The sequence below is a fragment of the Urocampus carinirostris genome, chromosome 5 (assembly GCF_059441175.1).
Source record: "Urocampus carinirostris isolate Australia breed hairy pipefish chromosome 5, RoL_Ucar_1.0, whole genome shotgun sequence".
Lineage (NCBI taxonomy): Eukaryota > Metazoa > Chordata > Actinopteri > Syngnathiformes > Syngnathidae > Urocampus > Urocampus carinirostris.
The window spans coordinates 21,383,950-21,409,099 of record NC_142353.1 but is presented as its reverse complement, the minus strand read 5'-3'; the positions used below and the strand labels follow the sequence as shown (position 1 = coordinate 21,409,099).

The 25,150-nt window shown below is 35.3% G+C and overlaps 1 protein-coding gene across 2 annotated transcripts in view; it reads right to left on the bottom strand.

Moving 5' to 3' along the window:
- ipo11 (importin 11) overlaps positions 1-25,150 on the bottom strand; it is a 130,807-nt gene extending 105,657 nt beyond the window's left edge. For both annotated transcript variants that reach the window (XM_088336142.1, XM_088336144.1), the window contains exons 1-6: positions 25,037-25,150; positions 19,439-19,590; positions 16,770-16,870; positions 11,577-11,649; positions 5,979-6,182; positions 241-373 (exon numbers count right to left, since the gene is read on the bottom strand). In XM_088336142.1, coding sequence (XP_088192268.1) covers positions 241-373; positions 5,979-6,182; positions 11,577-11,649; positions 16,770-16,870; positions 19,439-19,576 — 649 coding nt within the window. In that variant the 5' untranslated portion in view covers positions 19,577-19,590; positions 25,037-25,150. The remainder of the gene's footprint in view (positions 1-240; positions 374-5,978; positions 6,183-11,576; positions 11,650-16,769; positions 16,871-19,438; positions 19,591-25,036) is intronic.

The window sequence follows — 25,150 nt, the reverse complement described above, 5'->3', positions numbered from 1 at the left end:
TTGTTTTTTCTAATTTTTCTTGATATAATTATTATACATTTAAAAAATAACTATCTGAAATTTCGACTAATCGTTTCAATACCCTGAGCTTCTTACTTTTGGCAAACACAGCACAAAAGACGATTATAGCAAGCATATGTATTAAAACAAAACAATGGCAACATTGACATACTTTTCTACAAGGCATGCCTGTTTTTTACTAGTCTGTGGTGCATATGTTGGCTTCCTCGTTTCAACTACCTTTAAGAGACAAAAGCGTCCTTTCCAAAGATGCAATTGCTGCAGTTTCATCACAAGAACTGATCTGCTGGAGGAAGCAGTCCGTATGGTGGCTCCACAGGGAACACACAAAGCTGTAAATGCCCGACGCTAACTGTCAACAAGCACACACAAAACTGTCAATCACAAACTGATCGACTCATTCTGCATCAGTGGACACTTACAACATCACGACGGTATGGTTAAAGGAAAGATTTTCAAATAGCATTTTTGGTGGGGAAAAAGGCTTAAGAAAATAAGATGAGGCTATAACAAAAATACTCATACAAACACAACTGAGAAAATGCAAAAGCACAAAAAAAAGATTCTCGAGTCACGGGGCTAATTTAAGTCTCGATGTACAGGCCATTTCCCTTACGGCCATAACATTATTCTAGCCCAAAAGGAATTAATTCAGTTTTTACTGGGAAGACATGTACTGCAGCAGAACAAAGGATGATCAAAGGGGAAAAAGCATTACTGGTCCCTTTTAACGGTGCAGGGCATCATCTGAGGTAGTGCAACACACTATCAGCCAATGTAGAGTAATGAGCATTGGGTTATGATTTCCATTCTAATTAAAGTGTATAAACACACACAACGCTGTATGGGCCCAAAGCGTTGTGGGTTACAAAACACACAGAGAAAGACAAAGCCAATATGAAAGGGCTTATTATATGTAGCGCAGCATGGGTTAATTCAGGCAAACCCTTAGAGTGAAAAGCCTTTTTCTCTTCCAATGATCAAAAATCGAAAAGTTTTATTGTAGTTTATTTTTTATTCATTATGCAGTTATGTTCTCTGTATACTTATACTGTATAAAGGCTAACTTAGAAATAACCAATGCAAGTATTATCATTTTATGAGCTGACAATATGTTGGAAGATTCAGCTACAAAGAATTAACGTTTTTGAAACCTATTTTTTAGATTAAAATGATACTGATCTCATCCTACTGTTTCAATATCTATGAAGACTAGAAGATACCAAACTACTTCTAAGGAAAACTATAATAATATTGTGATCATTTTGGGGGATCTGATACCTCAGTGGAACTGTTTAAATCTAGGTTTAAACACTTCTATTCTATAGCATATGAATAACATATATTTTATGTTGAGAATATCTGTGTATTATTTGTGATTGCAACATCCATTGCAGCCTGGCCATCCTGGAAGGATTACCTCATGTGCGGTCCCTTCTCAAGGTTTCTTTATTTTCCTCATGTTGAGGTTTTTCCTTGCCATCATGTAGGTTTTAGATCAGGGGATGGTGTAATAATAGTCGGTGGTCTGTGCAGCCTCTTTGAGATTAAGGGCTATACAAATAAACTTGACTAGAATTGACTTGAATATACAAAACATAAAAACTTTGGTGGGCCGCCAAGGTCTCAAACTTGTATAGCAGCACATTGAGGACAGGAATGGTTTAAGAGAGAATACAGTATGGAGAACAAAAATGAAATTTTAAAAAATGGGTCAAAGCTGGAAATTGCTGCTTATTTGGACCCATTTTAATTATATTCATGTGTCCAAAACATTGTGCATTGTCTATCACTAACAGAAGTATCCGAATCAGTCCCTCCAAGCTTAGCATTACTAAAAAACAATATTGAGTAGAAAACTAATGATATTTTTGTTTTTGCTACACACATTAGAATTAATATTTTTGCGAGTTTTTCAGAGGCTCTGTTTTCAGTCAACAATAGTTAGAAGTTGAATTGAAAATAGTTAAAGGTCCCTGTATTTAACATAGTTTTTTATAGTACTCAAAAGTTAATATTTCATTTTTTTATTCTGTTGCGTGGTTTGCTTTTTTTATTGTGTTTTGTTTAAAAGTTTAAATTAGTTTAAAGTTCACTGTAGAGTGAAAAAATAAAGGAAAGTATAAGATATTTGTATTCATTCATTTCATGCATAATACAATATTATCGGTAGTATATCGGTTTAAACAACAAGAAAAAATTCTCTAAAAAGAACCAGAATTCCCATCATAGGTTGCACTTTACAATAACATACCTGTCAATTTTCTGTAGGACAGAACCGGAGGGTAAATGCCGTTTTCTATGGCGTCCACATGAAAGCGGCAAATGATCACGTTAAGTGGATCCTTTCCCTAATCCATACAATTGTGCAATGAAACAGAAGATTATTTTTTTAAATTATAATTTAACAGTACAGAAGTTTTTTTTATTTTATTTTCATGAAGTACAGTACTTTTATTTGTTTAACAAATACTTAAGCCTGTGAATTAGGTTTGTTCGTGAGTAATAACTAAATGAATAGATAAATAATGGTTTGTACTTGTTGGGTTTTGACTATCGTGGGACATTTTTGGAAAGCTACCCACTGCAAAAAATTGAGGGATAACTGTACCAGCATATTATTCAGTTTAAATGAAAAAAAACGATCAAAGACATTTAAAATGCACAATTATTAAGCACAAGCATACATAGAATGGGTTAAAATGTTAAAAGAACTGAAAAAAACATGTGTAAATTGGGGACATTCCCCTTTATTCTCTGTTATAAACAACGAAAATTAGACATACATAAAAAACTAAAACAATTTGACAGAAAAAGGAAGTTGCAGGGATGCAAAAATGACCCATGGGCCAAATTGCCTCACCCTCTTAAGCCTTTCCCAGTTATGTCTGATACAGACTTCCAACACTTTTTGGGGCCAAATTTCAAGAACTTTTTAAAGAGTTTTTCATTTCTCTAATACCATTAAAAGGAGAAATCCGGTGTGAGTTGTGTATTTTGCAGATGAACTAACATATCTGTGACTTAAATTTTTAATCTTGTGTGTGCATTTATCAAGACAAATTATATATAGATCTTGAGTAACTCTCGAATATATTTATGGATCAGAACAAGGAGTGTGCAAATATTTTTTAGACAAAATTTGCTCTGTAGGGGGCCTTGACGCTTTATTGGACAATGCCATACAAACTAATCACGAGGAAAGGAGAAATGGAATGGCAAAAAGCCACCAAAAAGCTGTGTCAGTGTCATTTTAAGTAGACTTGTTGTGAAACATGGTAAATATTTCAAACATTTACAAGCACTTCATACAAAAAAATCAAGCATTTCCGATCTTGAAAACATTAAAATTCAAACATTTTTGAGAATTTTAGAAACTAGTGTGGACCCTGCTTATCATTTTGAATTTGGTTCATCATTAATTAAATTGAAACACCTTCAGATAGTGAATATCATGCAAGATAGAAAGGTTAAAATATGAATATTTATCAAAAAAATAATAAAAGAAGAACCAATAGATAACATACAAATCCACCACCAATCACAGCATGAGGTAGGTAGCTGGGTACATGATTAGAGTTCAAGTTAAAAAAAAAAAATAAGTACAGAAAAGACTAGAATGATGTAGAGATGGAAGAAGCTTCCAAAGCAGAGGAAGTACAGCAGTACGTTTAACACCCAGTGTAATAATTTAGTCGCCTTAACACCTTTTTTTAGAATTCCTTTAACTCCAGCTCATTTCATTAGTTTAATATTCTTAAAAACACTGGATGGCATTTAAAAGAATAAATTAACATTTGTATTAGAGCTTCAATAGACGGAACATTACCCTATGTAGACACGGACATGCACATTAAAATCATGCATATAAAGGGGCACACTTGTACATATATAGAATAAGGTTTCCACAGGGGTGGGCAAACAATGGCCAGCGGGCCACATGCAGCCTGTCAGGCTTTTTCGTCCAGCCCACCCAAAAAGAAATTGTCAAAATAGAATGACAATATTTAACAGAAAATAAAGTACTACTAATAAAAAATACATATTTTTGGATGCCAACTTTGTCCTCATTGTCCCTTTGTGTGTCTAGAATAAAAATAATACCACGGAAATAGTACAAAAAACTACAAAATTGTGCAGCCTCTAAAATTAAATATCAAATATAGTGCTTAAAACAGGGAGAAGAACACAGAATACAGGGATATAAGACAAAAATACAACAAAAATGACAAATTATGACTAAAGTAATACAGTGGAACCTCGGTTTTCGAACGCCTCTCAGTTCGAACAAATCGGTTCTCGACCAAAAATTTCGAGAAATTCTTGCTTCGCTTTTCGTTCAAAAAATCGGAGTTCGAACGCCGGTACACTAGGGGCGATGCTGAGCGGCGTACGAGTGTAGATTGCCCCCACCCCTCGTGAAGAACTGTTGTCACGGCAACGCGCACTCCTTTTCTGCTTTCGTTTCAAAAAGCGGTGGAGTGTTTTAACCCCTAATTATGCCTCGGAAGAAGGTTGGTGCAAGCATCAAAGTTGCTAAAGATTAAAAAAGAGGAGTAGTGCGTACAACTATTGCATTTAAGAAAGAAATAATAGCAAAATATGAAGAAGGTGTGCGAGTTTCCCTTCTTTCAGGAATAGAGCATGGCTTCTGCCGACCGGTAAGAAATCCTATTCATAATTCTTTTCTTTATCCTTTAACCGCTCACCACTTGTTGTGGAGACTGTGCTAAATGACGTGTAAACGACCTGATTTTTTTATATTTACACGTTCATGTTAGCGTAATCTTTCGTACGGAAGATTACGCTAACGCGAACGCACGATTAGCATGGGTTAGCTTCATGTTTACGTTCGTTGTGAAAAGTCAGGGTGTTGGAACGGATTAAAACAATTTTACATTACTTTTAATGAGGAAAAAACCACTTCGGTGATCGTACAAATCGGTTTTCGTACAAAGAAATGGAACGGATTATGGTCGAGAACAAAGGGTTACACTGTATTACAAAAATATTAAAGAAATACTACAAGAATACTGCGATGGAAATACTACAAAATTCTATTGAAATACTAGAAAAATTACTACTATGGAAATATGTCAAAAATATTACTATAGAAATACTACAAAAGTACAAACACAGTAGTATTATAATAAAAATATATTACTACAGAAATATTACGACAGGAATAATACGTAAATACTAATACAGAAATATAACGAAGGAAACAATACAAAAATACTATGACAGTAATAGACTAAATTTTCTACAGATTTACTACAAAAATTCTACTCTAAAATTATTAGAAAAATACTACAGAAAGGCTACAAAAATGCTACTATGGAAATACTAGTCAAGTCATATGTATTTGCATAGCCCTTAATCTCAAAAAGTCTCGAATGGCTGCAATGGTCACCATTACAACATCCCCTGATCTGAAACCTTACATGAGGGCAAAGAAAAACTTAAAGGGCTTCAGAATGAGGAAAATAAAAAATAAACTACATAAATACTACAAAAATAAAAATATAGTAATAAAAAAATACAGTACTACAAAAATACTAAAACAAATACAACTACAGTAATTGCAAAATTAAACATCAAATTAAGGTCTTAAAACAGTGCCTGATATATTATTTTACAATACTTTGATTATGAGCGTTTCAAAACCAATTTGATGACACTAGTCTATTTAAAAACAAACACAAAAAAACATGCAGATGTCTGCATATATATTTATTCACAAATGAAAAATTTGGATAGGTCTCCTGGATTGGCCCCATAGCCAAATATTTTAACCCAATGTGGTCTGTCCACCCCTGTGTTAGATGCTCTCCTAACAGCTACACAGCATCACCTACAGGCAACACTTCAAATTGCAAATAGAAAATGAGCCACATTATTGGCCAAGGACAAAAACAAAACACAATATTTCTACAATAAGAATACTGAAAACTTACATCCTGAAACAGCCGTCTGTCCTGTGCCAGACGTTTGGACGAGAGTGTTTTAGTAACGTGATAGAACGTTAGCAATGCTCTGTGCTGCTGCAGGCCATCCTGGCCCTTGACGGACTCCAGCAGAATAGGGATGAGCTCCGGCCATTGCCGGGGGCAATCTAGTCGCGCTACCTTGGCTATCAGCACGGCGATCTGGGTTGCTATCTGTTGGCAAAGCACGCATATAAACACAGGTGGGAAAGAGAATGACCACAGGCAAAAACAATGAGACAGCAGAGGTAGAATGCCCCCAATCATTAACTTAAAAAAATATTGCCGCCTGAGCCTCCTCTAGTGTTAATTTTCAGGTAACACGGCCAATGTTAGCAGGTCTGTGGCGACCCATATCCTAAATAAGCTGTAAAAAACACTTAAAACAATAATAGATCGTTTTTTTTCTTGTCTCTTGGTTACCTCGTTAGGCTTCCTTATACAGTACATGAAAATGTTTTTTTCCCATGTATGTTGTGAGTTTTTGGGCTTTTTATCTGCCAGTATACTCAAATTCAATTTTGAAAAATGTTCAAATTAACCTAATATATATATATATATATATATATATATATATATATATATATATATATATGAAGTGTTTTTTTTTACCTATTTCTTAGGGGTATAACAAGGCATCTGCTCAATACATATTTATATTTGAATGGTATTAACTTTATTATTAATCTATAGTGTTAGGGTCGGTTTTGACCCATAGATATTGACTTCCAGAACAAGACTAAGAAATCCTTGAAAACAAATATAAAATGAAAAGCAGAATAAGTCCAAACACAGAAAATTATTTCTGCAAGACTAAACACAAACACAACCAAGAAGGACACAGATCTATTACTCGTTCCAAAACAAATAAAATTCACAAATTTTAAAAAAGCGCAAGAACTTGCATGTGTATACAAGTATGCGTTAGGATGCATGAGTGGCAAAAATGACACTTTTGTTGTCTTCTTTGTAGAGATATTACTTGCAGTTGATACATAATATGTCCAGTATATTTATGATTCCAGTTTTGGCTGTTACTAGTGTTTTATAATCTTGTTTTTATAGCAGGTCAAAACAGACCCTAACAATACAAATGTAATAATTTCAATTTGATTATTTTATTTACATTTGTGTGAAAATAGACATTCCTGACAACGTAAACAATCCGTGATGCAATAAACCAATGTACAGTATTTGATTTTTGTATGCATTTAAAATCCAAAATGGGTCAGTGGCGGCCCAAACTCAAAAGGAGGGTTTAAAGAAGCACTGAGCCTCTCTTTGGATGCTTAAAAGAGGCTGCACTTTCAACGTCAAACACAATCCATTTGTGGACATTGGCAAAACACAGTTTACTAAGATTACTTACCATCGTTTTCCGCAATATAACACACCGGATTAAAAGGCACACCCTCAAAAACATTGTCTTTTGACAAATATTTTTATACAAAAGGCGCAGCGGACTATGAGGTGCATGAAATTGAGACTACAGTAAGAGCTACCATGTAACCATTGGGCTAGCATATAATTGTGTAATGATTAATCAGTCGATAAGTTTTTCTGATTAAATCCGTAAACAATTGTTTGCAACAGGAATTGCACCAAGATTACAGCAGTGAGGGCGCCAAGACTTTACCACTAGACCACCAGTGGTACAAGTGACATATGAAAAGGAATTACAGCCTCATTAATCACACTATTTTTACTCACAGAGCACGAAACAGTGATTTGCACAGTGCATTCTGATAGTTCTCAACTAGATATTTATACATACATAAAAAACATTGTTTAAAGACTTTCTGTCTGTTGTTTGTCTTTTGCAAGGTTATAGACGCACAAGGAAATAAGTGGAGAATATGTCTAACCTATCAAAATGCGATATAAAAAACTTTCTGTCACCATGAGTAAAAATATTTCATAATATGAGCTCTAATGCCTATTTGTATGCCATCTATACCACAGGTGGTCTAGTGGTAAAGTGTTGGCAGCCTCCAGGCCACGACCCAGAATTCCCGTTGGATACACCGTATCACAACTGAGCAAACAGTTTAAATACGGAAGTATAACCTAAAACAGGGGCTGGGAACCTTTTTGACCTAAATAGCTGAAATAGCAAAATATTTGCATTCATATTTTTGAAAGAGCCATAGAATATGTCTTAAGACAAAATCGAGCAAAACCACTAAATCTGCTCTCCAGCCAAAAGTTATTTTTCAGCACATTTTATTTCACTGTATGACGTTAAATGATTTGATAAAATGTATGAAATAATTGAGGCCTGTGTCCCATTTCAACAAATATACCACTTTTAACTTGTCTCCCTTCCAAAGTTACTTAAAATCGTTAAGGCTAATTTTGACCTTCATTTTCTTCTTAATTATTGTTTCAAAACAAGGTGCAACTAAAGTTCTTTTGTAAATATGCCCCAAAAAAGTGCAAATGAAAAATTAAAGGATGTAATTCCCTTCAGCGCAGTAGGCGCGTATGAGAGAGGAGTTTTGGGGTAATTCCAGTTTGTTTTGGGTTTTATTATTAAGTGTTTCAACAGTAAACATACATCAATTAATGAGATTCAATACAAAGGCTTATTTGCCAAAACGGGGTCTGTTGGAGTGACACCTTGACTGTAAACTTTTGGTAAGACTATGCCCTTTATCTACTGGATCAAACACTTTGCCTTGACAGAAAAGCTTCAGCCATAAACACAACAAACTCGACGCTAAGCTTATCGGACTGAGAACCCTATATTGGAAATCTGCACATGTCGCATTTTAACAATGAGCCATATTTACTCATGAAAAGAGCAATAGGTTCCCGACCCCTGACCTAAAACTTCGTGTAATAACTTACACCCATAATAAGTGTATGCATTTCCAATCTTATCCACCTTATTCTGCATTATATAAGGCACACCAGGTTATAAGGTGCACCCTCACATTTCTGGCCAATTTGGGGGTTTGAGGTGCACCATGTAATCCATAAAATATGGTACTTTTCATGTAGTGCGTGAATAATTTTTAAGCCTAACTGCTACGATCATAAGACAACATCAGTAGAAGCTAAGCTTTACAGAAACCTTTTAAGTTAAATTCAAATCAAGGGAGGTGCAAGTTCTGAAAGAAAATACACTAACAACATGTATTTTAACCACTAGAGTAGCGACTTGCATTCAAAATCTGCCCTTGCCAATCAAAGGACTATATTAGATGCACATGTACTGGCCCTTTGGATGCCCTTAATTAAAAGTGGTGTGAATGGGGAAAAAAAATAGAGATCGCACCAATGTGAACAAGCGCAATATCAGAAGGAAAAAAAACATTTTTATGGGATTGGAATAAGGGCCTAATGTTGGTTTTGGCAATGAGAACATGAATCATGATCTCAGTTAATCAGAGTAAAAGAGTGATCGTCTGTGGTCTTGATTTTCATGTACTTTGAAGACTTAATAAAAAAATAAATTCCTAGAAAGATTACATGCAAAAAAAAAAACGGAGAATAATTTACCTGTCAATATAACGTCGGTTGTGGGCATTTTTTAAAATAAGATTTAAACCCTGTAAAATGTGTATTAAATGTGATGTGCTTGAAGATTTTGGTGCACCCAACCTTTTTTTCTGGCATTTCTAAGAAAACAAGTTGCTTGTCCCCTGACCTTTGTTACAACTAATACACACTGCCTCCAGAAAAGTTTTCGTGCAAGGTTTCCATTTTTACAGGCACTCCAAGCAGACTTTTACTAAAGAAATTACATGAGACAGTCAAGAAGTCAGACGTTAAACAGAGCAATACATCCGTTATGTCAAAACAAAGCAGTTTAAGAAACAAAACTACTGCAGTTTCCCCCCAGACAAAAAGTACTGCAAGAGTTTCAAAGTGTTTCTTATAATCCACCCCATTGTACGAAAGGCAGGGCAAACCAAAATGGAAATGCTAAATTACAATGAAGTACTACTACTTAAAGTAACCATTTATGAATAAATCATTTCATTTGAGCAGAGAAACCAGATTTGTTCATGTTCTTTGAAATATGTTCATCTTTTTTACGCAACCCTAGATCTTATTGTAGATTTAGTTCAATGCGCCTTAAAGGTGAAATCTTTTTTGCAGAAAGCTATCTTTGAAAGTGAGCCTAATAATCAATTGCGCCTTATAGTCCGGAAAATGCGGTACATCATAGCCCACACAAGTCTTCTGCTTGGTTTCTTATTAGTGGGGTGTCCAATATTTTTACATTTCCATGGACTCAAACAATGCAGTGAATGTCAGCAATAGACGTCAAAATCAGTATACACGCCATGATTTTTTTCAGGGAAAAAATGCACATTCTAAAAGATAAAAAAAAATCAATTTTGACTAAAATGGTAGGTGGACTGCATGTATAGCACTATGCACATCACATGGGTACACATTAGAGGAAAATAAACTCTGTCAACACCCGGAAGGGGCAAGTTAGGTCGGCTTATCTCTCAAACAGAGACAGGTGACACTTCAGGCAGCACAATATATTGGCAAAGAGTGCAAATTGCTTCGTTCTCAAGCCTTTCATCTTGCCAGTTGCATCCACAATGGGCAGCTAAAACAATCCTGAATAGCCGAGAGTGTATTCTGCCTCTCAAAAAGCTTCTCCAAATCAGTACCGCATTTGTGTCAGTTCTGTAGGCACACAGCAGCCAGATTTCCTCCCACACTTACATATAGCTTGGGAAATGCCTGTATTGGTCTCAAAGCCTTAATTCAAATCATATTTCTGATGACATACAGTCCACCTTTATTTGCCGAAAGGGACATTGCATGTGTTTTGATGGTATTGAGTCATTCTTCAGTCCACCTTACAGTCCTTCAGTCCACCTAATTCACCGAAAATTGATTAAAACATAATGGAAAAAGTTTGTTTTTTGTTTTTTCTTTAATAACTACTGCTAACTAAAGTGGATTGTTGACCATGTGACATGTTGGAGTGCCATATTTCAGCGGTCTGCAACCGCCGAGCCGCATACCAATACCGGTTCAGGGGTCGTTCGGTCCCGGATGGCACCGAAAGAAAAAAAAATTGCCTTATTTTTTGCTTATACTGTGTTTATTAGAGTATAACACACATGTTTTTAATCCCCCAAAAGACTCAAAATTTGATGAATATCTCCTAAAGGTAAGAGATTATCCTGCCAAATATGGTGTTAAGGCATAAGTTACCCAAAACATTTGTCACATTTTAAAATGTACCAATACCTGAACTGCACCTAAATTATTTTTCATTGGTCGCAAATATGTTTGTCGGAAGGGGGACAAGGTTGCCCTGATTTACCACTCGCCACAATTCCCTTCCTCACATAGAAGTTTAATTTCCAGAAAGAAGAGAGGAAAAATAAGAAAACTTTCCAAGCACTACTTCCTACTTGAGGGCATTTCAAGTTTATGTGGTTGGTTAGCAATCAGTGTTCTTACATGATCTACCTGCATCAAGTAGCATGCCATTAAAATTTGATACAGACAGATCTTTCCCGAGATGCTCTTTATGAGTCCACTATCAGGGCAGGTGTGATTTGAGCTAGGTCGAGTAAAGCCACTAACCTGATTGACAGGCTCATTGAAGTTTGTAATGAGACCGGCGCGTAACGTGTTTTTCTCCTCCTCCGACAAAGCACTGGCACAGGAGTAGACAGAAAACATGCTTAGAATAAAAAACAGGGTTTGACAGTGCAAAGGGAATGCCATTTTTTTGATTCCCGAGAAAACCTAGTAAGATAGCTGTGCTATGGAGTACTCAGCCTCTGCATTGTGGTGACAGTGAGTCTGTCACACTCCAAAGATAATCTTAAGAAATGTATTTTAAATCTGGAAGTCCAAACAGAAATATGAAGCGGTCTACTAAGATGCTTGTGGATGCATTCAAATCCTTATATCGCAACAGCACCATGCAGCTGCCAACCATCAATAAATCCAATCCTTTCATTGAACATTTTACGTTCAAAAAAAATGTTGCATATGCTCTTGCAGTTGCTGCTTTGTTAAAACTTGGAAAAAATAAGCTGTAGATTAAAGCTTAATGGAGTAGGGGAGTGCTCGATAATTGCAGATAGTAAGTAGGAGGAGGTAAACATGGATGATGCAAGGATCTACGACGAAGACTCAAATTCCAGCAAAGCCTTAAATATTAAAATAGTCATCAACACCAGATAATTAAAGAACCAAAAATGTACTAAGGACTGTGAAAAACACCCAACGAGAATATTCATATATAGGGATGGTCATGAAATTTGGAAAACAACAAATAAAAATAATAAACATAAAATCATGAAGTGATTAGTGTCTGAAGCATTCCAGAAGAACCGGAAACTTAGCGAGTTGTCTGAAGTATCATAGAAAAAGGTGTCGGTCCTGGCTGCTTGGTTAAATTGAGTTGAACCAATGGATTTAAAAGTTTTTGCATTAAGAGAGCATCCAATAGAAAATAGGGATGAAAACTTTTATAATGTCAAAACCTTAAAAATTTCTAGACCGAAAGAAAAAAATTAGAATCTCAATTGTCTAATGCGTGATGGGGCGGATAACAAGCTTTGGAAACTAAACTAGCCTGGGGGCTGAATTATAAAAGAATAAGTTATCAATGACATATACTGTATGCACAAAAGTTCTGCAAGTATCAGGAAATGAAATGTTATATTGTTTCACTCTCTTTGAACAGCAGTTAATAAAATATTAGGATGATAATGATACCCAACTACATTTATACTAACTAATCAAGTTTACAATATGAAATTTCGACATCAGGGTGAGGAATTTCAAAATGTAATTTATTTAAATTAATCTAAGTTGGTGCGGATTGCCAGGAGCTGGTATTCATTATTTTTTGTTGCATCCAAATGTTATTTTGCACAAGTGAGAGGCTGCTGGATGCGCTGGTTTGCAAGATGTCTTTTCAATAGTTTCTTTTGACCAAATTGCTATGAATAAATTTTTAAGCAAAAGATATAAATGTTAGGTTCACACACAGTCATTTTTGTTTACTGTTTTACAGTATGTATACAAAACACTCATTTGTTGTTGTGTACTTTTGAACAGAAAGTTACCAGTACAATTCTGGAAAAAAAGGAAAATAATATTAACAAATGCGATAGTATTTAGTGCGTTGGCAATACCATCACATAAATGATGGCACTCTGAGCTTGTTCACCAATGAAGGGACAGTGGCTCAGGGGGTAGAGCGCTTGTCTTGGGATCAAGAGAGCGCAGTACGAATCCCGGCTCCTCCATGTTACATGTCGAGGTGTCCTTGGGCAAGAATCCCTAACGCCCCCAATAAGCAGGTTGGCGACTTACATGGCTGCACGGCTGCTATTGGGAAAATGTGAAGCACACTGTAAAGCGCTTCGGGAAGTTTTGACTTGAAAAGCACTATGTAAATGCAGATCATTTCATTTTCATTTCATTGTACAGTAAATGTAAATGGTCTGCATTTATATAGCGCTTTTCAAGTCAATGAAGACCTCCCAAAGCGCTTTACAATGTGCTTCACACTTTTCCCTTTTACACAATAACTAACCGATAGCAGCGTCAGCCATGCAAAGCAAACCACCTGCTATCGGGGGCATTAGGGATTCAGTGTCATGCCCAAGGACACTTCGACATATAACTCGGAGGAGCCAGGAATCGAACCTGGGACCTCTTGATCCCAAGATGAGCGCTTTACCTCCTGCCGCCAATGCAACTCAAGTCTCTTTTAGTGAAGTGAGAAGACTTCAAATATAAATAGGACTTGGAAAATTTCGAGTGCCCGCCGCCTCCTTCAAAATCGTTGCTAATGGAGGTTCCATTATAATTCGTTGCTCAGTTCAATGTCTCTTAAATGTTTACATCAATCGGGGACTAGCATGTCTGTTAAGATGTCTCTCCAAGTTTTGAGGCTTATTTAAACTCAACGATGGCCAATTGAAACCCCACTTCTTTGAAAAAATCATCTGGAAAAACAAGAGCTGTCGGGAAAAAAAATGATGAATGGATACAAATCTGTTAAAATATCAACAGATTGATTTTTTTCTGTACTCCATTGCACACACAAACGTATTAACAGGGTGAAAAAGCCTTTTAATTTGGCCTACGCTTTGTAACCACGACACCTCATTCATTGTGATATATCCAACATTACTCTTTTTCATGGCAATAAGCCCAGAGATAAATCAAATTACATGGTGGCCCAAACCCTTACACAGCACTTCAAAGGATGAAAGTGACTTTACTAAACTACTGACAGGCGCAAAACATATTTGGTCGGAGGAGGAGGAGGAAGATGAGGAGGAGCAGAAGGACGAGTTGGCTACTGTAAAGAGAAAAAAATAAAAATAACAGCCAAATAACAAAGCAGCCACAGTTAGCCTCCAGCTGTCCTATGGATTTATGGTCCATTGCTCCATTTAAATGCAACGATAGCAATAGGCAGAGTTACTAAGAATTTTGGTCTCTATCCGACCCAAGTTAACACAAGGTGGTATCGATCAATACAGATCGGATGATTATCACTTGGAAATATCAAAATAATTGAATAATTGAACCCTCCCACTCGAGTTAGTTTGTAATCCATACGTCTGACAGCGCTTGTTTTTAGCCTTTCAGAACGTGAGGCAAACGTTATCTGCAGTGATAACTTTGCTTCATTTATAGTGTCAAGAAATAAGTGTGAGGTGACATATTTAAGACTCATAAAGGTCTGTTAGAAGGGAAAACACTTAAGTGTAAATACCCTTTGCAGCAAGAGTCCATCAGAGCTGACAAATCTGAATCTGCTCCTATGTGTAGTTGTACAGGTCTCCTGACTTCCTCATAGATCACATTTTGCATCAATCCTTACAAGCTTAGGTCTTTGGACACCTTGATGCCATTATTAAAATTCTGCATACAATAATTGAGATTCTTTTCTACAGACTTTTGACAAGTTGGCATGATCCAGAAGAAATGATAAGGCTATGCGATCAGGAATATCGACTGAAGGGTCGCTCGCTGTTGTTATTTTGGCCGCCATATTTGCTCCGCCTGTGATACATGGATGCCGTAACTATGGTGGGCGTGGCTTAGTGCTCGCTGTGGGATATATTTATTTAGATAAACAGAGCACAAGGATTTTAGGCAGTAAAAATGTTTCATTGTTTATCAAACAACTACATTGCAGACCTAAAAAAATATAAATATTTCTAGTATAACTATTTCAGAACAAAAGACAAGAGTCAAACCAAAAAATACAAACAGATGTCAGCTAGAGAATTAAAATACTTGTATTGCACAATATTTTGAAAAAGGCCGTAATGCAATTTAAGTGTCAATTGGCTCTCAAAGTGATGACATAATTGCAGGATTTTTTGAGGAACAGTAAGATGTTTACATTTTTGGTTCCAGCTTTATGCTCTTTATTGGATTTTTTAATGATTTTGGGGGGGTTTTTGTGGTGTTGCCAAAGTACCAAACCACTTTACCGCACATATTACACCTGGCATTGTCCACTGCTTTGCGCTTCCTGTAAGATTCTGGTAGGGGTCAGCACATAGATTTGTCCCTCTCTTTAGGCAGGCAGACAGGAGGCAGAGGTGCAAAAGTGTGCCTATCAGTCACAACTCGGGCATAAACTTACAAGAGTGTTCAAAGGTGCAGGGTAGGGCTGCACAAAATCTAATTGAAATTAGGATGCGACATAGTGATACTGTGTAATCCCAAAATACTGCACTTTTTTAGTCAAAGATTTACAGTTCAAGGTTGTTTTTTTTCCCTTTTGTTATTTGAATGATTGAGTGTTTGGCCAACAAGAATGGTCTCAGTTTGGGTTTTAACGGCACCAGCCAATCAAACGCAAATTTTAACTTCACTAGCCAATAAAGGCAAGATAAAGCTATCAAGCAGCCCACTATGCCACACAACAGACAGCAACCTTAACAAAGCTCCCCAGAAGAGGGCGCTGTTTTCTTGAAGCTAAAGCATCTCATTGTGATTAAGTACTTACAAAAAGAACTAGCAGAGAAAAATGCATCAAGATTGTCTGAAAAATCGCAATCAGGTTTTTCCCCCCCAAAAATTGTGCAGCTTTAGTGCTGGGTGAGCGTGGGCGAGGGTGCTGGGTTTAGGGGGAAAATGGCTGCACTAAAATACATAGAGAAGCAGCGCTTTGGGAAAATTGGTGAAGAGTGAAGTATTGATCTCAGGACAATAGCATCTATCCGATCAAAGTATTTTCATAGTATCAATAATATCGATAATTGGATCGATCCACCCACCTCTAGTGGGCAACCCGGTCCTTGAGAACTGCATGTACTGTATGTTTTTGGATGTTTCGCTTCTTCAACTCTGGTTATACATATCATCAGTTCATAAAAAAGCTGTTACGAGAGCTTGATACGATCTTAGTGATTGGAGTAGAAAACTCTAAAGACAGTCAGAAGATATCGCCCTTGAGGAACAGGTTCACACATCCTTGCAATAGAGTCATCTCGATAATACTCTAAGACAGACACATGAAGCTAAGTGAGAGAACAAAGGCCACATATATCAGCATGCATTATAATAACCGAGCGTGGGATATACAGTATGAATAATCTGGGATGACAGAAAGACAACAGACACAAACTGAAGCATTAACAACAGAAAAAAAGAGCAATGCACATAGAGTTGCAACGGGATAAAGGAACCAAACAACCTTGAGTGCAATGGAAATAAAATGAAATAAAAACTGTGGCACAGAGAGGACAGCGAGAGACGCATTAAAATGTGAAAATGTGTACTTACTTTGGCGCCACTCTCCTCCAGTATCTGTCAATACCATTCTTGAAGTAGAGTACTGCCAACCATCTGACATTTACATCCAGCATATGGTTATTGAAAATGTTCTAAGGGAAAACAAGACACATAGTTCATAAGCTAATGTTATATGACAAAAGAAAGGTAGAGTTGGTCATGATAGGAGGTTGAAGGGGACATTGTGTATTTTTTTGCGCCTTCTCGTGGTAAAAAATAAAATTTTAAACATCTATTTTGATTTTCCAGGAACTGTCATGGAAACATGCATTGTTTAAATACTTATAAGTCATAAAATCTGTACTTTTTTTTAGGAACTGACATTATCTCTGCTACAGGTACTCCAAAAACACAAAACCCTGTAAAAAGCTGGACCCCAAAAAAATGGTGCAGTTTGGTAACCGAGTCTCAAGTAGTAACATTCCTAGTGCTTTTGTAGCACTGGTTTTTGGTTGCAATACACAATATTGCGACATCTAGGGGTCAAATATTACACAGTGTCCCTTTAAGTTTTAGCCGTAAGTAGAAGGTTTTTATTTACATAAAAGCACAACAAATTACAGCAAAACTATCTGATGAAATTAAAAAAACTTTTACTTTTAGTACTAGTTGAAACACGATTACTTTTTGGTGGAAGGCAAAATGTTAGGATTAAGTTATTTTTACATTTTAAAAGGAAAATACGATGCTTATAAAGCACCAGCTCAGTAGCCTAGATGGTAGTGTGCCCGCTTTGAGACTGGGAGGTCGCTGGTTCGCGCCTCGACCGAGACATACCTAATTGGTATAATGGCGGCACCCTCTGGCTGCGGCTGCATCGACCCGCTACAACGGGTCAGGTGTATCGACATTTCGTTCTGTGTTCATCGTTACAAAGAATGACAATACAAAGGAAATTATTATTATTATTATTATTATCTGCCAATATGAATCCCGAGCAGCAATGACTCAAGTGAGCATGATATAATAAACCCAAATGCCTAAACCACAACATATAGCTCTCTTTATGTTTTCAGAACAGATTAGTTTTTCAAACCATTTTCAAAATGTAATAGGGCGACAAAGCAATCAGAACAACAATAGCCTGGTTGAAAAACAAAGACAATTGTATCCATTTGGATATGCTTACCTCTTCCATATACATTCAATATGAATCACAGCTCACACAGAATCAACAAAAAAAATGTCAGACTTGCACTCTGCAATGTAAAAGTGTAATTAGGACAGTCCTAATTGTGAATCTTCACTAAAAGCATAGTTCTAGATGGTAATAGAACAGACAAATATAATGGTAGAAATCACATCACATTAGCTTTAACCATCTAAAATTATCTATCATAATTGGAATGTTTATCTAGCAAGCACAAAAAGTCAAAATCTTAAAGCCATTTCAAATAATTCCAGGTTGCACGGAACAAATAGCGCCATATAACATTAATATTTACAAATTAAAATATTGAATTCAACAAAATTAGCGCTGCATTGTCAGCAGGTAACATTAGCAAAACTGTATTCCTTCTGGGCCGCAAAGGAAAGCCAGTGCATTTGAAGTGAAACCTGGAGCAGTTTTACATCATTTGTACTTAGTTTTCAGTTGTATTTTTATGACAAATGATATAATTTACCAATCAGGAAATTATGCAATAGCATTCCATCAGTGGACATGATTTTATAATCACAATCAAGTGGATAAGATTGTATATATTAAAAAAAACGGCTAAGCGTTAAAGTGCTAGGCTACCCTTAGATGTATATACACACACACAACAAACTGTGTCCACATTTCAGCCATTTTCCCCATTATGTAGTTTTTAGATCCAGAATAATATGCTCTAAGATAGCATATTCTCTGCATCTTACAATCATATCTAAAGTGAATGACCAGCAAAAAAAAAAAATGTATTTATTCATGTACAACTCTATTTTTTTTTAGCCAAAAAAGAAAGTTCGGGTGCGTGTTATACACAAGTTTTACCATATTTGTGCAATGATTGATTAGTCAAAAAATATTGCTGTACACAATCGCAAAACATTGGATGCAACAGGAATCGACTAGACCACCAGTACTATGAATGACACATGAAAAGGCATTAGGTTTTATCTCACTAACACATTATTATTAGTCACAGTTCCAGAGGTGAATGTCAAAGAATGGAGAGATAGTTGCCCGGAAAGATATAGATGTGAAAAAAGCACGACGAGGAAAAATAACTCTTTCGGACTTAGAAAGACTAAATAAATACATTGTAAATTTGATGTTGGTATTAGGTTCATAGTTAATATTGTCAATAAATAGTTGTAATCATTGCCGCACGTCTTCAACAAGGTTAATCACTTACAATGCTTTAAATAGAAAAATAGAATAGAATTTATTGTCATCGTATCATGTGAAATGTACAACAAAATTAACATTCATATCTGGTACTGTGAATAAAAATAGTGTGATTATGAGATCAAATTAAATTCCTATCGGTATGTCAAATAGGTCAATTGTGTAACAGTGCTTAGGATTAAGTGCAGGGACACGTGTTGGATTCCCATTGGATTCAAAATTTTATACCGATTTTTAATTTAAAAAAAAAAAAAAATGGGTTTTGCATTATACACGAGTGCGTGCTATACAAGAAAAAAATTCGGTAGTTATTAAAAACCTTGCCCACCAAAAGGACTGAGTAGAAGCCTGGTTGTGTCTCCCACTGTCTGAGCTGTTCTTCGGCAGGCTTGAGCAAAGCCGTCTCCTGGCTGGTGGCTTGAGTTAAAGTCTTTAGCACCACTGAACTGGCACCGTCTATATCCATGGCTGGATATGCACCTATAAGGAACACAATGAAAAATAGTTTAGTGCTCTTGCTGCAAAACTAAATGTTTTGAAATATTATTCATAAGGTGGAAAACCTTACAGGTAAATGTATTATTTTAGAGAATTATATAATGTACAAGGCAATTTGTTTATTGTAATTTGGAAAACGGGTTCTCATAAAACAATTTCACTAAATCGGAAGAAAAACAAGCTCTATGTACTTTATTTGTGTTCATCCACAAAAATGAAGTAATGAATTCCTGTCTGGTTTGCAGACATTTTTACTTATTTTATTTATGTATAACTAGTTTGTTTTTACCTAAAAAAATAACTCAAAGTTTGGGTTCATGTAATAAACAAGGTATTGCAGTAGTACATCACCATATATGTGCAATCGTTAATAAGTCGCAAAACATTGATTGCAACCGGAATCAAACCCAGGTCACAGCGCCAAATCCTAACCCTAGACCATATAGATGACTTACAAAAAGGTATTAGCTTTAATCTCATGACACTATTGTTATTCACGGTACCAGAAATGAATGTTAGAGAATGGAAGAAACAAAGTGGTCCTGAAAAAAATAAACGCAAAATGCATTACAGTGGACACAACTCTTTGGTGTATCTGATGATGAATCGAACTTTGAAGGACATTAAAAAAATGTATTGCAAATGTTATGTTGGTGTTTTGTTCATAGTTTACATTGTCAATAAATGGTGTAATCATGGCAGCTTGTGTTGAACAATTTTTGGCACTTACAAAAATTAGTTGGAGCAGAGAAAAAGTGAAACAAAACTCTATAGCGATTCTTAATAAAGAAAATAAGTGGTGCGTGTTGTACATTAGTGCATGTGATACACCAATTATTACGAAATATTTTCTATATCTTTCCCGATAACAGCACTTTAACTCTCCAATTACTTCCTAAAGAGCGAATTGTTGACAATTCTGAACAACTTTGAAGGAAACGTCTCACAAAACAAATATAGTTTTAAGGCTAGAAAACCCAATAGTCTATGTTTATCTAGCTTTTAAGTATTCCTCTAACGTCACATAAAACCTTACAGATAATTTATGATTTTAAAGACTCATTTGCTACACTTGGTAAATGCTTTTTGAAAAAATTGGAAAACTTATTCATTCATAAGAAAATTAAACTCAATCTGAAACAAAAACAAGCTACTGTGCATGCATGTTTTATTTAAATTTCCCAACAACAGTTTAATCATGAACAATTACACTTTAATTTTGTTAAGCGGCAAATTGTTAATAATTCAGAACGACTTTAAAGTCAATGTCTCACTGAACAAATATAGTTTTAAAATATTCCGACCCCAATAAGGCAAAAAAAGTCATTAATCTTAATATTAATTAGTATTATCACAATAACTGTTAATTACTACTTTCAATTATGTTCAAGCCTCAGGTATTTGCAATAATCTTAACTTGGATAGGAAAATGATGAGCTTGTTTCATTGCTGTAAAGTAAATCTCCTTGCTGTTATTTCCAGAGATTATCGAGAATGTTGTTTGTGTCTTCGTTCTTTTTCAAAACCTGTACTGAGAGTACTGATGGTAGAGGAGGGATGTTTTAATACACTGCTGCATTTTGTATTTATTCTGAAATCAGGCTCGTTTGTCAGGTAGTTAATTACAGACATTTAGAACTGTTGGACATAAACATGTTACAAAGTCTCCTCAGGGAAGTAGTAACAGAATAATTGTATTGATTGACACGATTAATGTTGGAGGAAAAAAATATCTTGTCATCAATAAATAAGAAAAAGGACTGTTCCAAAATACAACCCGAAGTTAACAATTCTAACAAAACACTGATGGCATTAAAAGAATTGTCAGGCAGTGAACAGTATAGCATCCCACACATATTGCTCGTGATACAGAATGTTCTATATTCTATATAAGCTTTGTGTCAAGACTTTAAGATTCCATGGCCAGCAATTTGAGATGAACTTAAATATTTTGATGGCGAAGTGGAGACTGTTCCAGATGTAAAGGAAGGGACGTATACATTACAATGGACCTATTGACTCAATACCAATGTTCTAAGTGCAAGGGTCTGCAAGTAGAGTAGTTAAATTAAGCAACACCGCCATCTCCAGGCCAATAGCAGACCTAAAGTAGAAGCTCTGCTATAACGGTCAACCAAAACCATTCAGGCATATTTAATGAAAAAACTTAACACAAATTGCATATTGCAAATATAAACATCCGAGTGCAATGGACATATAGCTTTGAAGAGTTTCATTCAAAAAGCTAGATAATTAAAGTGAATAAAAATTAGGTGTGAATTAAGTGTCTGAACATTTCACAATAATAATTAAAAACAACTTGATTTAAATTAACAATAAGGAGACACGTTTATATATTTCTTTTTCAAACTGACCTCATATATACGACTTCTTATTGTTCAGATGACGGCGTTTTTCTTTAATCAATAACAAATATACATTTAGCGAAATTGTTTTAGTCTCATTTTGTGTGTGATTATGCTGCATCAAATGGTGTGATGAGAAAATATAATTCTACATTATCTGACTTCATATTAAGTCTGTATTACCATCTTCATTTATTTGAATGATGATGAGATGTGATCCATTTCACATATAAGCTTGCTAAAAAAACTTACATGATTTTATCAATGTGAAATGTTTAGACTGTCAAGTGGATGGGATTAAAAGATAAGCTCCGTTTTCCCCGTCTGCCCTTTTTTTCCTACTATTTTCTCATGTGTATCAAAGTTGTTTATTTTAAATTCATTATAACCGTGTATTTGATGAACAAAGGGGGAAAAAATCAATCAAATGTCATTGAAATATATGCCCATTCTTTTAAAAAGATTGAGTTGTGATCAAAATAAAAGGATCCAAATGGAAAAACACAATGGGTTTGATAAGATTGTCAATGCTTTTACTATTTGAAATGTTAGACCTAAAATATATTGATAGAATATATTGACATTGGCTCAACCAGGCCAAGACATATTATTTCAGGAATAAATAAAGAATTAGGACTAAACACATTCATATTTTAATTGGGTGAAAACTTGTTCAATCAACAGTATGCTTGGATCCTGAAAGAAATGCTTATGCATGTCAGTTTTAATAATTTTCAAGAAAAATGTCGGATATTTAAAGCCCCATTGTGTAATATTTGACCACTAGATGGCACTGTGTTGTCTAGTACAAGGGAACTGATACACTGCAGAGTGTGGTGGCAGGATGCAGGACAAACACGGCGGCGACTTAAGAGGGGATTCCACAGTGTAAAAGAAATAGGGCAGCAACAACTAGTCAATAAATAGATTATTAAATGCGTTGACAACTAGTTAGATCATCGATTCGTTGCATCACATAATTTATGAGCCACTACGCAAGTTAAATCAACGCAAATAAGAGTGCACACAATTCCGTTGAGACACTGATCTTTGTAGTACGTCTGTTTTTTTTTTGTTTTTGTTTAAAGCGATGTTATATTTTTTCTAAATCGTTTTGCATTATTACTAACAAAATTGGCATGAAAATGTTACCTTTTTAGTTTTTGACTATTTCCTCATGAAACAGAGTTAATAATTTGCAAGGGAATAGAAAGTACTGCAGAAGAAATGAAGAAAAAGAGGTAAATAATAATAACAATAATATTGACATTTTAACTAGGGTCAGATTCCTAAAGGTATTCACATATTTTCATATTGGGAATGTTTATCATATTCAAAGATTCAACCCCCCAAAAAAAATTTGTTGACAAACTTTTGAAAAGTGGGTTCACAGTTTTTATATATATAAAATTATATATTTGGGGGAGAATAAAAATATGCTACAAATGAAATATATGGCTTTCTTTTTTGTTTTTTACAAGTCTAAATATAATATGATCTTTGGATAAGGTTGAAGGAAAATAGTATCTTACATATTTGCGGGTGTATAGCATATATTTGAATTTATTTTTGTTAATTGGCAAGTTAATCGACAAACATATGCTTTTGTTTATTGATTATTTTATAGAAATATATCTGCTGTTGTGTGCACTACTTTTCTATCCGTCCAAAACTTTGATATTTGAATAAAGAGGAAATAAAAAATATTTTTAAGAAATTTGATTATGACAATAATTGTTAGTTGCAGCCCTAAGAAGAAATACAAATTTCTAGACCTAGGATTTTTTTTTATAAAAAAATAACATTGGTATGATAGTTCATGAGTTTTGCCTACTATTCAAATAAATATGTTTTTACTGGTTGAGGTTTCTCTTGTACCACTAAGAAGCACTAGATAGTACACACTGTCCCTTTAAACTACAAAGCAAAGAAATACATAATTAAAACAAACATGTAAAAAAAGGTGAGTCACTCTTCCCAAGTTCAATTTTCAGAGGCTTCAAGTACACTATATTAGAATTAATCGCTTTTATAATAATGGTCTAATAGGAATACTGCTTGGGACACTCCAACTAATTAATGTTGGCAATCTCCATTAAGGCAAATGAGGGAACAGGGTTGGAGCCTGAATATAATAAAATCTGAATATATTTTGGGATTCCAAAACATTTGAAGTAAAGGATTTTTATATTACCCTTTATGCTTGTATTATTGCCATCATCATAATCTAAGATCACTGACAGCTGCTGAAACAATTGGGTAATTTCTGCATAAATAGCAGAAACAATCTCTGTCAAACTCGTGCATGCTTAAAATTAAAGTGACTGTAAGGGGGAAAATGAGTGACAAACATCTGGTTGGTACCTCTTTCTCTCAAATTGAGCCAGGAAAAGAATAACTAAATCACCACAATGTTAAAATGTATCAAATGTCACACCTGCTCATCCGTGTCCAAACCAGACATGGCCTAAGTAAGGATGCCAAAATATTATGTATTAACTCATTTGCCTTCATCTTGCATGCACATATAAATCCATTCCATAATGGTTTCACTGTTTATTCCTAAATTTCAGAAGCAGTTGCAGGTTTTGTGCCTTATGGATGTTTAGCTATCAAAAATGAACACAAGAAGCCCAGTTTGACTTGGCACAAATGACACCCAAGCTCGCTCACCACGTAAAAACGAGAGATTCATTCCAGACTTTCTATTAAGTGTTACTGAAAAGCATTACCGAATTTAAATGCACAACTTAATCTGATGTAACATCCTCCGTTTAAAAAACCCAGCGTCAGGAATATGATGATTTCCCCAGAGCAAATGATTACGTTCATTCGAACATAGATTACGAGATGCATCTTTTAGTTCATCTAGATACAAAAAGATCAATTTTGTCCATTATGCATATATTGTGCCACAGAGCGAAGCTAACTTTGAGGCTACAGTGGGGAGCTAAACTTAGTCAATAGCAGACGATCCAAGAGCAATAAACATTTTGCAGAACGTCTTATTTGGAAGAAACGAGCAGAAGAGATGTGATTAATAAAAATGCAAAAAGGCATACCTCAAATCGTTATCACAGACAAGAAAAATACAGAAATGGGTAATTTGCAAGTGAAGCTGGGTTGAGTGGTACTGCAACAGGAGATGGGACACACGCTTGTCAGAATGGCGCCAG